A 17,128-nucleotide genomic window follows, 5' to 3' on the forward strand; every position below is an offset into this window, starting at 1 on the left:
TCCCTCCGACTGGAGTCAAGTAGTTAATTGAGACATACGCAAGCTTTATTCTGCGGCTGGTGACTTTCCATTTAAAATCTGCGCTTTGTTCTGTCAATTTCCTTTTGCGCGCGGGCGGGGCGGGTGGGTGGGTGCTCGTGCGCGGGGGATGGGGGGTGGTGGGGAAATACATCAAGATGAACGATACGAATTGAAGACTTAACTACCTCTGGGATCCTGTGTCAGCGTTAAAGTCAGGGCCAAGCTCTTGCAACGACAGCAACAACTTACCCTTATATAACAAGTGTAGCGACGGAACCTGACTGCGAGCCGGGGTGGGGGAGGAGGGAGTGGGGGGGATGGGGGTTGGGGGAAGGAGGTGGGGTGTAGTGGCCGTAAACACTGGCAAAGAGGACTTTGACAGAGGGGAGAGAGGGGACAAGGCGGAGGGATTGAGGGAGAGCGTTCCAGAGTTTTCGGGGCGTAGCGGCTGAAAGGGCGACCTCCGATGGTGGGGCGGAGGGTGCGAGGGAAGAGCAGGAGGCCGGTGCCGGTCGAGCGGAGGCGCCGGGAGGTGGATTGGGGAGTGAGAAGGTCGGAGAGGAGGTCGGGAGGTGCCAGAGAGTGAAGGGATTTGATCACGAGCGTGAGGATCTCGAAGTCGATCCGTTCGGTGATGGGGAGCCAGTGGAACCTGACGAGGATTGTTGTGACGGGGGATCGGAGTATCGTGCGGGTGAGAATCCGGGCGGCGGAGTTACGAAATGAGTTGAATTTTGTGTCTGGTGGAGCCGGGGAGACCAGCGAGGAGGGTATGGGAATAGTCCGGCCTGGAAGGGACGAAGGCGTGGACGAGGATTTCGGGAAGATGTCTCAAAACGCTTGGTAATTCCGAGAGGGTACCAGAGAGTGGGCGCTGTGGCGGGTTGGGGGTGGGGGTGGGGGGGGTGGGGGGAGGGGGCGGGAAAGGTGATCGAAAGAGCAGTCAAAGAGGGAGGGAGAGTGGGGAGGGGTGGAGGGAGCTGAGAGAGGGAGACCAGGTGCCTTGGAATGGCTACCACGGAACAGACTTCGAGAGGCTGAAGGCTAGCCCCCTGATGGCACGGCAGATGGAGCGGGGGATGTGGAGTGGGCCAGCGTCAGCCAAGCGAAAGGGTTGGTATGTGGGTAAAGGAGATTGCGTGGGCAAAGGCGGCAGCCGTTAGGAATCAGCCGCATTCCAGTAAGAACAGCAGGCAAATTAAAACGGGGTTGCAGGCACAGAACATCCAGGTGCCGCAGTAGATCATTCGATGGCGGAGTCGGGAAGCACATTAAACACCCTGACGCCACCCCCCCCCCATCTGTATTCCTTTTAAGTGGGTTGCGGATACCAGCCGGGCACTGAGGCAATGTTATCGGCTGCGGCCGTTCGTTAGGGAGAAGCGGATATCATCTTTCCTGTGAATTGTGCGCAATTGGCTGCCGCGTTTGCCCACAAATATATAGTCAATTCACTTTACAGTGTGTTCTGTGAAGCGCTTTGGGACGTCCTCCCGACGTGAAAAGCGCTATATCAAAGGCAAGGATTATTATTATTATTATTATTTCCAGGATTCTGACGGAATCGCGGGCTAGTCGCAGCGAGGCCGCGGAGCCCTGCAGCTCAGCGGTTAGAGAAATCGCCCTCGCCCGCGGGAGGGGCAGTGCTTTTCGCCAGTGCTGTCAGAGTGCATGTCGTCAGGCAAACAAGCGCGGTTCGTGACAATAAAATAATAATAATCCTCGCATTCGATACAGCGCCTCATCGGATCTTCGAGACGTCTCAAAGCGCTTCACAGCATACACTGTAAAGTGAATCGACCGCATATTTTGTGGGCGAAAGGCGGCGGCCAATTGCGCACAGCAGCGTCCCCACAAACAGCCGTGGATTGAGTGACCAATTTTTCTTAAAAAAAAGTTTTGAAGGGATTAATATCCCCGGAAAAGCGATCCGCCAATCGACTAACAACCGGGTTCCTGCTGGGTAAACAGAGGCGTGTGTGTGTGTATGTGTGGAGTAAGGAAACTTGCCCAACGTTTCGCCCCCTGCCCGGGAATCGAACCCAGGTCCTCTCGCTTGTGAGGCGAGTGCTCTAACCGCTGAGCTACAGAACTGTAGTAAAGTGCTTTTTGACTGTGTGTTTTGTGAATGAAACACAGCTGCCAGTTTTTCGCACAATAACGCCCCACAAAACGCCTTGGAGTGAGCGAACAATTTTATTTCGCTGGTGGGGGGGGGGGGATCGTTGGACAGGACACCCGGAGAAAGAAACTTCTTTTACATCTTGAATAGTGCTATGGAATCTTTAATGACCGATCCCATTGAACCAGAGAAGGGAGTTTCGGCCCTGTGTCCGGGCCAAAAATCCCCCAGAAAAAACAGGTCTAGGTGGTGGAAACAGCCAATTGCACGCAACAGTGTCCCACAAACAGTCGTGGATTGAGTGACCCATTTGTTTTTGAGGAATTATTATCCCCGGAAAAGCGATCCGCCAATTGACCAACAACCAGGTTCCTACTTGCTGCCGGGAAAACAGAAGCGTGTGTGTGTGGAGTAAGGAATCTTGCCTAAAGTTTCACCCTGCCCGGGAATCGAACCCAGATCCTCTCACTTGCTAGCCGAGTGCTCTAACTACTGGGCTACAGGACTCTGTACAGGACTACTGAGAACGTCACAGTCACAGAGAGGGTTGACTCAACACACGAGGGACACAAAAGAACTGGCACCAAGGAATCAGACACTTGGTGTGAGTAATCCCAAGGTGTTACTGAGCTCAAGCATACGTGGGCGAAAAAAAAACCAACATGTCGCGTTGGCTGTCGGCATCTCTGTGCAATGAATGCTTGGTACACGGGATGCCTGAGGCACTCAGCCACATAGGGCCAGAAGGTGGGGTGTTTGACTGCTGGTCTGCTTAGCGTTGGCTCAGCTGGTACGTTGCAAATGGCTTCAGTGCCTCTTGGCTACGGAAACGTAAAGTCCTGGAAAAATCACTTCACAGAGTGGCCAATGTCAGCAATGCGGCTGATCTTCCACGTCTCGCTCCTCGTGTGAGAAAAGCAGCCGCTTTGCCACTTCTCGAGGCCTCAGGTCTCCTTCCCGCGCACAATCTGAGCTTCAAGTCTGTAAATATTATACTCTCCACGTTAAGTGGTCATTGACCAGAAAAGGGCTCGCAAAGCTTGATGGTCTGGTTCTTGATATTAATATAATAATTATAATAATCCTTGCATTTGATACAGCGTCTCATCACATCTTCGAGCCGTCTCAAAGCGCTTCGCGGGATAGACCACTGTAAAGTGAATCGACACTGTTTTTTTTGTGGATGAACCGTGGCGGCCGATTGCACACACCAGTGTCCCGCAAACAGTCGGGAATCGAGTCGCGGATATTAAAAATTGACATTACATTTTTTGGAGAGATTATGATGACGACGAAAGGAAATAAAGCCTACAAATAAATCCACCATCTTAAAATGGTAAGATGGCAAGATGGAGATCGGGCAAGCATTTTGGAAAATGGTTCAAGGATCCCCTCTTAATTTGGAAGCCAGATTTGCCTCTCTCCTTGACCGAGACTCATAGGAACATAGAATCTAGAGCACAGGAGGCCATTCGACCCATCGTGCCTGTGCCAGCTCTTTAAAAGAGCTACCCAATCAGTCTCACTCCCTTGCTCGCTCTTTCCCCGTAGCCTTGCAATTATTTTTCTTTTCAACTGTACATCCCTTTCGAAAATCCTGCCCGTGAGATTTGCCTAAATGTCACCGTTCACTTTGATTTCTAGTCAACAACAACAACTTGTATTTACACAGCGCCCCCTCATTCGCTCAGGGTAGTGTCCCAGAGCGCTCGACAGTGGTGGAGCATGGCACCGAGCTGGGGGTGGGGGTGGAGGGGGCGGGGTGGGGGGGAGATGGGGAGGTAACCGCAGGCACGGTCGACTAGGAAGGTCTTCAGGAGCGACCTGAAAATGGGGAAGGAGGGGGTCAAGGTGGAGGGATAGAGGGAGAGTGTTCCAGAATTTCGGGGCGTGGTGGCTGAAAGCGCGGCCGCCGATGGTGGAACGAGGGCACTATGGACCTGCAGGAGGCCGGAGCCAGTCGAGGGGAGCGGGTTGCGGGTTGTCAGTTACATTTTGTGAAGACTTCCAGGTGTTTGTCCTCATCGCTCAGAGGATACAGTTCAAGATTCTGGTCCTCACCTTCCAAGCCCTCCATGACCTTGCTCCTCCCTACCTCTGTTTCCTCCTATCCCTCTACCATCTTTTCAGTTCCCTCCGCTCAGCGAGCTATTGACTGCTTCAGGTCACCCGCCTTGCCCTCCCCACAATTGGCAGGCAGGCCATCAACCTCTCTGCCCCTACCCTCTTGAAGTCCATCCCACAATCCCTCCGCCTCGCCCCCTCCCTTGCCTCCTTCAAGACCCATCTCAAGAGCCTCCTCTTCGACCGTACCTTCGGTTACCCTCCTACCCCAAATCCCCCCCGCCCTCCAACCCTCCTGATCCCAATCACCAGCTCAGGTACAGATCCCTGACTGTCCAGTGCTTTGGGAGGTCCTCCTGACATAAAAGGCGCTGTGTACCATCGCTGTTACTGGTCCTGAAATCCCAACCCTCCCAATCCTCTCAGCAGTTTGAAATACTTGCCTACATCCATCAGACACTTCCACATTCAGAACGGCCACTTGAATGCTCTCCAGGGTGGAGGTATGAGTCAATAGCTCCAGGAGAAGAGGTCGTTCCATTGGGAGGGAAGATTCTACAGTGAAGGACTTCTCATAGAGATAGTGTAACTCGCTATCGATGAAAGCTCCAGATGCGCTGAAGGGTACGGCCTTAAAAATCAGAAACAAGATGATTCGGACTGAGCTCTGGAGGCATTCCTTCACACAGAGACTTGTGCAGATGTGGAAGGTTCGGCCCCAGAAAGCTGTAGAGTCAGAATCAATAGGAATAATAATAATAATCCTTGCATTTGGTACAGCGCCTCATCACGTCTTCGAGACGTCTCAAAGCGCTTCACGGGATATACTGTAAAGTGAATTGACTGCATATTTTGTGGGCGAAACGCGGCAGCCAATTGAGCCCGGCATTTTCCCACAAACAGCAGTGGATCGAGTGACCAAATTATTATTTATTTTTATTTATTTGCAGGGATTATTATTCCCGGATAAGCGATCCGCCAATCGACTGACAACCGGGTTCCTACTTACTGCTGAGCAAGACTTGGAGAGAGCGGAGACATTAAAGGGAATGGTGAAAGATTCCCGGAATACATTCTGCCTATTCAGCTCACGAAAAATCCTCTTGAATTCTGAACGCCATTTAATCTAACGCGGATCAAGCTCGAAAACAGAATAATTGAAAACTCGCGTTTCACAGTTCACGGCACTGTGTGTAGGTTATTGTTTTGCAATGCGATCCTAACTCTCAATTTCCCTTCATGAACCAGTGACTCCTGGAAAACATTCTGCGTCCAAAATCCTCGGCGTTAATGCAGATTTGGGTGGAGTCCTGTAGCTCGGTGGTTAGAGCACTCGCCTCGCAAGCGAAAGGACCTGGGTTCGATCTCGAGGCAGCATGAAATGTTGGGCAAGTTTCCTTACTCCACACTCACCTCTGTTTAAAGCGCTCCAGGACGCTACCCAGCATGAAGGGGTGCTATATAAACGCTAGATGTTGTTGTTGTTTACCTAGCAGTGAGAAGGAACCTGGTTGTTAGTCGCTTAACGGATCGCTTTTCCGGTGGTAATAAACCCTTGAAAGGAACATGCAAAAATAAATAAATAATAATCATAATTCGATCACTCAATCCACGACTGTTTGCTGTGCGCGATTGGCTGCCACGTTTCGCCCACAAAATATACAGTCAGTTCACTTCACAGTACATCCCGCGAAGCGCTTTGAGACGTCTCAAAGACGTGATAAGGCGCTGTATCAAATGCGAGGATTATTATTATAATAATCATCGCGGACTTGAAATTGAGGCCATCAGGTCGAATCGATAAGGAGAAATTATTTCTACTGGTTGGTCAATCAGTACAAGAGGGAGAGACATCAATTTAAGATTATTAACAAGTGTGCCAAGGGATATGGAGTGATCAGAATGATTTTGTTTTACACAGAGAGTTGTTCGGATGTGGAATCCTACTGGGGGCAGTGGCTGAAGCAAGATTCAGATGAGCTTTCAAGAGGGAATTAGGTAGATTTCTAAAAATGGGAGTAATTTGCATGAGTCTGGGGGAAAAGATAAGCAAATGAGACTGAATGGATTGCACTTTCAAAGAGTTAGCACGGACATGATGGGCTTTTGTTCAGTGCCGTAATAATAATCCTTGCATTTGATACACACGTCTTCAAGACGTCTCGAAGTGCTTCACAGAATATACTGTAAAGTGAAGTGGCTGTATATTTTGGGGGTGAAACGCGGCAGCCAATTGCGCACAGCAGCGTCCCCACAAACAGTCAGTGGCCAAATTATTATTATTATTATTTCGTTGAAGGAATTATTACCCCCCGGAAAAGCGATACGCCAATCGACTAACGACCGGTTCCTACTTACTGCTGGGTAAACAGAGGCGCGTGTGTGTGGAGTACGGAAACTTGCCCAACGCTTCGCCGCCCCCCCCCACCACCGCCCGGGAATGACAGTGAGAAGCAGAGACCAAACATGAAAGACTTTGGATAGTCTCACCAAGCAGAGATGTTGTTTCGGAGAGCAAACCTGTCCATAAATCTGTTGCCTTCATCGCAGGAAGGGACAAAGAATCTCGCGCCTGTGCCAATTTATCTCGACAACAATGCCGGGTCACCTCTGAAATGCCCTGTTTTACATCCCCATTGTCTACGGGGAAATTGAAAATTGTATTCTCCGACCTGCCCCGTTAATGGAAACATACCCGTTCTGAATTAGATATTCGAGGCACAGAGGGAACGCTATTTGAATGGAAACATGGCAATCAAGTTCCCTCTCTCTCTCTCTCTTACACTGTCTGCGAGCTCAGCCAGGGAGCTTGTGAAACAACTCCCAAAGTCCCCTGAGCCAGCATGTGCCTCAGGGTAACACAACAGACTTAGACAACCTGCCACCTTCTCTCTCTCTCTTTCTCTCTCTCTCTTCCTCTCTTTCTCTCTCTCTCTTTCTCTGAAACCAATCTCCAATTCACCCTAAACTCCACCAGTTTTTTTACCCGATCCCAATCCACGTTCCCAATCCGGATCGATTTCAAGATCTTCTCGCTAGTTTTCAAATCCTTTCGTGCCCTCGTACCTCCCTTCCTACTCAATCTGCTTATTCCCCCTCTACTCCACCATCCGCTGCCTCCGCTCAGCTGGTTCTAGCCTCCTGTTCATCCCTCACCCACCCTGCTCCACCATCGGCGGCCGTGCCTTCAGCCAGTACGCCTTGAAGCTCTGGAGCTCCCTCCTTCAATCCCTCCGCCTTGCCCCACCCTCTCCCCTCCACACCTTCAAATCCTGCCTGAAGATCTTCCTTTTTGATCGTGCTTACGGTCACCTTCCCCACTCTCTCTCCCCCTGGCTTGGGGTCAGACTCCGCCGTTGTGAAGGGCGCTATATATATGCAAGTTGTTGTTGTTCACTCCATTCCACAGTATGCAACCCAATTCCCCCAACCCAACTCTCTCCCTTGGCATCTCCGTTGACCCAAAATAAAGGGTTGAGGCACCGACTCTTACATCTGCTCCCAACTCAATTCTAGGTCTTTCTGTTCGGGCCACAATCTCAACCCCTTTCCACTCCGATAATTAATGCTCGTCACCCATTCCCATTCCTAAGTACTACTGCGCTCTAAAAATTCATATTCCTTCCATGAAATCCAATCACAATCGGGACTTCTTTCCCAAGATGCCACTCCCAAGTGTACTTTCTATCTCCACGTCCAATTCACACCCAACTTTCAATACCTCTAATAACATCTATAGATACTACTAGCTTAGCCAAGGCATCAACTTGGCTCAATTAGTTTCACCCTGCATCTGCTTCTGAAGGTTCAAACTTAGAATAATTAAGTAAATCGACTGTATATTTTGTGGGCGAAACACGGCAGCCAATTGCGCACAGCAGTGTCCCACAAATAGTCATGGATTGAGTGATCAATTCATTATTATTATTTTGCAAGGAATTATTACCCGTGGAAAAGCGATCCACCAATTGACTAACAACCGAGTTCCTACTTACTGCTGGGTAAACAGAGGCTTGTGTGTGGAAGTAAGGAAACTTGCCCAACGTTTCGCCCCCTGACCGGGAATCAAACGCAGGTCTCTCGCTTGCGAGGCGAGTGCTCTAAACAATGAGCTACTAGACTCCAGGCTTGGCTAACAGTCCAGCACAATATTAAGGAAGTGACGTCCTTCAGATGAGCTGTTGGACATGGCTGTTCAGGCAGATTTCACTGGATCAAATGCAAGGATTGTGTTATTATATTGTCATTCCGATCTCAAGTCCATCCATCAGCGCTAACCTTCAGACAGACCCAATCAACCAATTCTATTGTCGCTCAAAATTCCTTCCATAAATTCCATTGAAATCCTGTCTGCTGCATGCCTTCACCCCCATGAGAATATTTCCTCCCCCCCATCCCACCGCCACCCTGGTCTCAAGACCCCCTCCACCACACCTCCGCACCTCTCCCTAATATCTGACAACGATGAAGAAAGTTTACTACAACCAGTCGGCAAAATATTGAGAGAAGATACTGCGTCTTGCCATTAATATGCAAAGGACTCATCGCAAATATGACAAGCAATAAAGAAAATCATTCTGTGTAATAGAAGCTACTGCCCTCAGAACTATGGAGCATATTTCATCGACTGTCCCCATCACACCAGTCCTCCTCGCCAGGCTCCACTGGCTCCCAATCACCGAATGGATCGATTTCAAGATCCTCTCACTCGCTTTCATGCCCTCACATTTCATGCCCTCACATCTCCCTAGATCTCCGACCTGCTTACCCCCCACTCCCGCTCACTCCCCCACCCGCTGCCTCTGGCCTCCTGTTCATCCCTCGCCCCCTCCTCTACTCCACCATCGGTGGCCGTGCCTTCAGCCACTACGCCCCGAAACTCTGGAACACTCTCCCTCAATCCCTTCGCCTCGCCCCCTTCCTCCCCACTTTCCAATCCTGCCTAAATACCTTCCTTGTTTGATCGTGCTTATGGTCACCTCTCCCCCCCCCCCCCCCCCCCCCCCCCCTCTCCCCCTGGCTCGGGGTCAGACTCCGCCACTGTGAAGCGCTCTGGGACGCTACCTATGTGAAGGGCACTATATAAGTGGAGGTTGTTGTAGTTGACAGCCTGCCTAAGCAACTTAATTACTGAATGCAACATCAATGATTCCCATGGTGCCAAATACAATCTAATAATAGTAATAATAATAATAATAATCCTTGCTTTGATATAGCGCCTTATCACGTCTTATTCAAAGGATATTCACAGGATATACCCTAAAGTGAATTGACTGTATATTTTGTGGACAAAATACTTCCACATATTTTTTTCAGTGTCTTACGACTTTACAACCGAGCCAGAATTCGTCGGATACGAAGAGGTTTAGGTTTTGCTAACATTTACATTTTATTGAGCTAACAGAGGTAGAATTTGTGATGCTTAACAAAGTTAGAAAGAATATATATGTGTACATTATTGAATTCCTGAAACAAAAGGGGGCTGAGCAAATGCCTTCAAAGATACAATAATGCATTCTTCAGCACATTCAATGTTTTGGAAATTCGAATTTGATGGGAACACAATTTTTTATTAAGATATACCCAAATTAGACCACAACACAATATACATATATATCGAGGATTTATCCTGTAATACTGTCTATTTGACGCATACATTCAAAACAACTTGCATTTGTGTAGTGTTTTTCATTTAAAAATAATAATAATCCTTGCATTCGATATAGCGCCTTATCATGTCTTCAAGACGTCACAAAGTGCTTTGCAGAATATACTGTAAAGTGGAGTGACTGCATATTTTGTGGGCGAAACACGACAGCCAATTGCCCACAGCAGCGTCCCATAAACAGTCGTGGATTGAAGTGACCAATTTATTATTATTATTTTTTTGTTAAGGGGATTATTGCCCCCGGCAAAGTGATCTGCCAATCGACTAACAACTGGGTTCCTACTTATTGCTGGGTAACCAGAGGCTTGTGTGGGGGGGTAAACGGCAGTGCGGAGTGGGCATGTGGAGAGGGTAGTGTTCCTGTCAAGGGGTGACACATTTCCCGTAAAGGGTGGGCCATATTTCAGTCAAGGGTGGGATGTGTTTTCAACAGGGGGTGTTGTGGGAGGGGGGTTTCTGCCAGATTGGCTCTAGCGGGGACACACCCTAATTGACAATACTTCAATCTAAGCATTTGACGATCATGAGCTCATTCCTGCATGCAATGCCCCCCCTCCCCCCCATCACACCTCCACCCTTAGCTCTCTCCCACCGCCCCCCCCCCCCCACCCCCACCCCAAAAACTGGTTAAGACCTATAGTTTGCTAAATGTCCTCCATGATTTACAGTCTTCCCACCACCTCCTCTCTCTCTCTCACTCATTAGTGACCAAAAAAAAGATAGTAAATTGGTCATTTTCAATCTACGACTGTTTGTGGGACATTGCTGTGCGCAATTGGCTGCCGCGTTTCACCCACAAATTTACAGTCAATTCACTTTACAGTGTGTTCTGTGAAGCGCTTTGGGATGTCCTCCCGACGTGAAAAGCGCTATATCAAATGCAAGGTTATTATTATTATTATTATGATAGTTTCAATGCATCAAAGTGTGAAATGAACATCATTCCTCCCAAATCCAGTGCTCACCCTGTTGCTGTAACCCTGTGGTGCTGTGACTGGTCAGCCGGGTGTCTGACACGTGCGGAAACCCACCACCAGCCTTAAGAGTCTCCAAACCAAGTTGAGAATTATACGCATCCCATCTATACATGGGAATCCCAGAGATAAGATTGTTGGAATGGAATGCGCTCTCTCTCTCTCTCTCTCTCCCTGGAGGGACGCATCCTCCTTACCTAATTCTGGAAAGTATCAGGCGCAGGTTGGCAAGAGCCAAGGCTTGGGGGGGACCCCAGAGTGTGCGTTGAGGGTAACTGCTGAAGTCTAACCAGCTAAAACCACGTAGCTTACCATTGATGCTGCTGTCTGGCCAAGCTTTCCCGCTGCTTGTCCAGCAAGGACTACCCTACCCGTTAGGGCTTTGGCTTGTAGGGTTAACAGGAGCTGAGTGGGAGGATTCCCTGTCTCCAGTGACTGGTTTGCCTTCCAGGTCCTGCCGATGAGCCAGGCCGGGCTGTGCTGTCATCGGCAGTGACCTGGAGTACTGGAATACTGCTGTGACTGTAACTGTTCCATTATTGTCTGATCTCCCATCTGCTTCACAAAATTCTCCCAACCTGCTATTTCCAATTCCAAGCAACAAAAAAAACATGACCACTCAATCCACGACTGTTTGTGGGGACGCTGCTGTGCGCAATTGGCTGCCGCGTTTCGCCCACAAAATGCACAGTCGAACTACTTTACAATATATCCTGCAAAGTGCTTTGAGGACATGTCAACGACGTGAAAGACGCTAAATCAAATGCAAGGATGATTATTATTATTAAAAAAATCTTTCCAAATGCAAGCTTCTTGTGCATGTTTTTTTTGGGTGGGGGCGGGTTGGGAGCGTGGAAGCTTAATGAAACGAATTGATTACGTAAAAAAAAAAGGACAGATGCAATGAGGATTGCACAATTAAAAGAAAAAGATTGAGATGATGGGGAGAAGGAGGGAAAAACTGGCCAAGCATCTTGGAAGCTTAATGAAATGGGTTGGGATGGTGTTTACGGCACGATGCAGATGGAAATCAGGGGCTTGGCTTACAACGCTGTACTGGGTACCAGCTTTATTTTCAAAGAGATATGCTCGCCATGCATTAGAGCAGAAAGAAAACTAAAGGGGGGAGGGGGTAAGAGGATATTTGAGGGGAGAGGAGGAGAGAGGGATTAATAATAGCAAATAATAATCCTTACATTTGCATGTGATACACCACCTTATCACGTCGTTGAAACATCTCAAAGCACTTCACAGAATATACTGTAACGTGTATTGACTGTATATTTTATGGGTGAAACACGGCAGCCGATTGCGCACAGAAATGTCCCACGAACAGTCGTGGATTGAGTGGGGGATTCCGTATTTTATTTTTTCTGGAGGGATTATTACCCCTGGAAAAGCGATCTGCCACTCGACTAACAACCGGGTTCCCGCTTACCGCTCAGCAAAAGAGGGGCGTGTGTGGTGGAGGAAGGAAACTTGCCTAAGGTGTCGCCCTGGCCGGCTGGGAATCGAACCCGGGGTCCTCTCGCTTGCGAGGCGAGCGCTCTAACCGACGCGCTGAAGGACTCTGATTCAGAGTAGTGGAATTGAATTGAAGTCTGCCTTTGCTTGTACAGTTCGTGTCACTGTACTAAACTCTAGATGAGTTGCAGCCAAAACTTATACCACGAGCATCCCCTGCTGTACGAAGATGGTATACCTCAACATCTCTCAATACTCAATGTCACGCAGAGAGAGAGACCAAGAGAGAGAGAGAGAGAGAGAAGCGTTTTGATGGTGAAAAATGTTTCACAACGCAGCACACAATTGAAAGTTTCTATTTATCGGTTAAACCCGGTGTCTTTGAAGCTCGTAATTGAAGTTTCGAATGCAAACAAGTGCAAACAATCTCTCTCTCTCTCTCTCTCTCTCTGGGTTTTCTTCCTTCCGCCTCTCTCTCTCTCTCTGAAAAAAATACCACACGCAGCGAAACACATACAAGAATCCTAACAATTTGGTCGTCGACATTGGTTCGGGTCACAAACGTGCAAATACAGGACCCCCGGCACGTACCTCGTTACAACGCAACTTAGCTCAGCCGCCGGTTCGAACTTGATCGAATGGCTCGCCAGATAACGGCCACAACGGCTCTGCATTTACACAGCGGCCCCTTCACGCAGGGCAGGGTCTCGGAGCGCTCAGCATCCATACCCGAAGCGGCTCATCGAGAAAGCAAACCAACCCCACCCCCCACACCCACTCCTCAACCCTTCACCCCTACCCCCAACCCTCCCACTTTTCCCCCAACCCCTCAACCCTTTCCCCTTCCCTCCAACCCTACCCCCCCCCCCCCCACAAAAGAAGTATTTTATGCATTCTTTAACACAAACAGAATACATTTCAGAAACAACACACACAAGATACACCCAGTGTGACCTTGTACAGTTCCACTCAGCAACACAGGGACCAGGTTGAAATTCACATCATTGAGTAAGTATTTTGTGGAACAACCAACCAACCTTCCAAACAACCAACCACCCCATCCCTCTCTCTCTTTCCCTCTCTCTCTCTCTCTCTTTTCCTTCTCGAATTCATAATGTGCCAATCTTCCAGTCAACAAACTATTTGAATCGATTCAAGGCGACAGACAGACAGAGAGAGAGAGAGAGAGAGAGAAAGAAAGAGAAACAGACACACAGCACAGAGCAAAAAAAAAACCCCACAGTTAGTAAACTTGAAAGCACATTCAGATAGGAACCCAACAGAAACAAATATTGCATTCCCCCCCCCCACCACCACCCCCCTCCCTCCCTACTCTCCCCCTTTACCCCCAAATAATACACACAAACACAGCATTTAATCTCTCTTGTGTGTGTGTGTGTGTGTGTGTGTGTGTTTTGTGAACTACCAGTGATTTTCCAAAGCAGCTACAGAAACATTTGCAAAAACTCACCTCCTCCCCCCCCCACCCCCCCACCACCACCTCTTTAAATGTGGTGTGTGTGTGTGTGTGTGTGTGAATGCTTGTGATAAGGTCTGGAAAAATAAAGAGAAACCCCTTGGAATTGCACAAATGATTGCGACTAACAACTGTGAGTCTAACAATACACTTTGCATTATTATTTTTTTTTGCCTTTCCCCCCACTGTCGGTCTTGAAGCCTCAGTCGACTGCATTGCAGCCAAAGGCTGATTCCAGTGCATCTTATCACACGTATAAAAAATACATAATATATATATATATATATATGCACATCTGTAGAGGTGTGTGTGTGTGTGTGTGTGTGTGTCAATCCTACCTTCTCCAGTGCACAGGAGCAATCCGACGAAGCAGAATGAAGCGACAATCATTTTCAGGAGGGTTTGGGATGTGGTCTGGGCTCTGTGTTGTTTTGCACTGGGTTGGTTGGTTGGTTGGTTGGTTAGTTGCAGAGGATAACGTTAGCATCAGATAGACTCTCTCTCTCTCTCTCTCTCTCTCCTTCTCTGTCTCTCTCTCCAAACACTGCCACACACTGAACTAGATCTCAATGCCAACCTCTGCCAAAATATTCCTCCGCATCAGAGGCGGTACACATGGACTGTGCAAACCACAACCCTCACCCATACACCCACCCAATAGCTCTCTCTCCCTCTCTCTCCCTCTCTCTCTCTCACACACACACTCAATCTAATGCATGCATGTTATTCACTGTGACTGCATCTGTGTGTGTGTGTGTGTGTGATGTGTAGAGAGAGAGACACACACACACAGAGATTGTGATGGCAAGTACTTGTTCTCAAATAAAACGCATTGCAATCCAGTGTCCCCCCTCTCTATGTCTCTCTCTCTCTCTCTCTCTCTCTCAAATCGATCTGTCACTGGTTTTCTCTGGCATTCACTACCAAAGCAGAAGGTGTAAATAAAGGCATGTTTGATTTGCACTTACTGTTATTCTCCTTCCCCCCCCCCCCCACACACACACACATACACCTTTATTACCCTCCTCTCCTCTTCTCCTTCAATCCCACACACACACACACCCCATCATCTCAATTCCTATTTGGCCAAGTGTTCACAGTCAATTTAACACTGAGAAATGTGACCTGGCAAACTGATGGGATGCAAGACCTGCAAAAAAATATATATATATATAAAGAGTGAGAGAAAGACTGGATGGATGCTGTGTTCGTAGTTGTTAAGATGAAATCGAGAACTCTTTGCTTGCACATCACGTAAGGGTGGAGATAGCTGTGTTTGTCCAGAGCTGCTTTGCCTTTCAGTTACAAGCACTGATGTGTGTCGTTTGATCAATCACTGAACTCTTTGCAGTTGCAAATAAGAGTTTAAAAAAATGATCAGTTGCTTTGTGCGCGTCTGTGGAATGGGGTGTGTGTGCTGCGTGTGTCAAGTGGGGTGTATATGTATGTGTGTCTGTGTATGTGGAGAAGGGTGTATGTATGTGTTATGTTTGTGTCAAGTGTTATGTTTATGTATGTGTGTGTGTGTGTGTGTGTGGAGTGGGATGTATGTGTGTGTGTGGAGTGGGATGTATGTAATGTGTATATGTGGAGTGTGCATGTATGTGTGTGTGTGAAGTGGGGTGTATGTATGTGTGTCCATGGAGAGGGATGTATGTGTGTGAAGTGGGGTGTTTGTATATATGTGTGCGTGTACATGTGTGGAGTGGGTTGTATGTGTGTGTGTGGAGTGGGTTGTATGTGCGTGTGTGTGAAGTGGGGTGAATATATGTGTGTGTGGAGTGGGATGTATGTGTGTGTGGAGTGGGATGTATGTAATGTGTATGTGTGGAGTGTGCATGTATGTGTGTGTGTGAAGTGGGGTGTATGTATGTGTGTCTGTGGAGAGGGATGTATGTGTGTGAAGTGGGGTGTTTGTATATATGTGTGTGTACATGTGTGAAGTGGGTTGTATGTGTGTGTGTGTGTGGAGTGGGATGTGTGTGTATGCATTTGTGTATACACGTGCATACATACACACACACATGTAATCCACTAAAGATTAAAGGCACAGCAATCCAGCAGGTGGGTGACACACACATCCCCTTTGCAGGAGGTGAGACTGAGCGATGGCTTGTTTCTGAGTACAGTGCTTACTTACTTTATATATATATGTGTAGTATTTTTTGAATGGTAACGAACCCTTCAAAAAAAAATAATAATAATTTGGTCACTCAATCCATGACCGTGACCGTCTGTGGGACACTGCTGCTCGCAATCGGCTGCCGTGTTTTGCCCACAAATTATACAGTCCTCCACTTTGCAGTGTGTTCCGTGAAGCGCTTTGAGACATCTCGATATGTCAAATGCAAGGATTATCGGTGGTATCAGTGCAGGTTGAATACAATGTGGAGCCTGTTTCTGTGCCAGCCAGGAACTTAAAGGACCAGTACAACACAACAATATACATTTCTTACTTTGCTTTGCATTAAAGGAGCACGAACCTTCTTCATCAAGGTTGCCAAATCACCGGTTGTCTCTCTGATTTTTTTTTCAGCTGGAGGAGGGGGAGGATGGGAGTAGGAGAGAAGACAAATCCTACACAGACTGGTGAATTTTAAGGCTGTTTTGGGCTAAACCAAAAAAAATCAGCTTCTCAAACATTAACCTTTACATTAGGTTTCGCCCACAAGCTACACAGTCACTCCACTTTACAGCATATCCTGTGAAGCGCTTTGAGATGTCTCAATGATGTGATAAGGTGCTATATTAAATGCAAAGATGAATTGTTCTTGCTACGAACCCCTCCTACCAGAATGAGTGACTCTTTTTTTATATAGGATTCAAGCAACGGGTATGAGCAAACACTTTGTTAATAATCAAGTATTAAACTTTGTGGCACATTCCGTCATGCTCCTTGACGGGTAGAATTATTAGAGTTACTTTGGCTGTGGCTCTGTAGTTTGTAGATTCAAGTCCCACATCAGGGGTTTGAGCTCACAGTCCCGGCTGATGCTCTCAATGCAGGACGAAGCACAACAACAACAACAACAACAAATTGCATTTATATAATAATAATAATCTTTGTATTTGATGCAGCGCCTCATCACAACTTCGAGACGTCTCAAAGCGCTTCACAGAATATACTGTAAAGCGAATTGACTGTCTATTCTTGTGGGGGAAACGCGGCAGCCAATTGCGCACGGCAGCGTTCCCACAAACAGCCGTGGGTTGAGTGACCAAATTATTATTGTTTATTTTGAATATATTAAAATATATTATTTTATTTTATTAACCCGGAACAGCGATTTGCCAATCGACGAACAACCAGGTTCCTACTTACTGCTGGGTAAACAGAG

At 47.8% G+C, this 17,128-nt stretch overlaps 1 protein-coding gene across 1 annotated transcript in view; it reads right to left on the reverse strand.

Moving 5' to 3' along the window:
• LOC103189793 (neural cell adhesion molecule 2) overlaps positions 1 to 14,441 on the reverse strand; it is a 274,085-nt gene extending 259,644 nt beyond the window's left edge. The window contains 1 exon segment of the mRNA XM_042334307.1: positions 14,129 to 14,441. Coding sequence (XP_042190241.1) covers positions 14,129 to 14,180 — 52 coding nt within the window. The 5' untranslated portion in view covers positions 14,181 to 14,441.
• Between the last annotated feature and the right edge of the window lie 2,687 nt (positions 14,442 to 17,128).

This window comes from Callorhinchus milii, unplaced genomic scaffold (genome assembly GCF_018977255.1).
Source record: "Callorhinchus milii isolate IMCB2004 unplaced genomic scaffold, IMCB_Cmil_1.0 Scaffold4, whole genome shotgun sequence".
NCBI lineage: Eukaryota > Metazoa > Chordata > Chondrichthyes > Chimaeriformes > Callorhinchidae > Callorhinchus > Callorhinchus milii.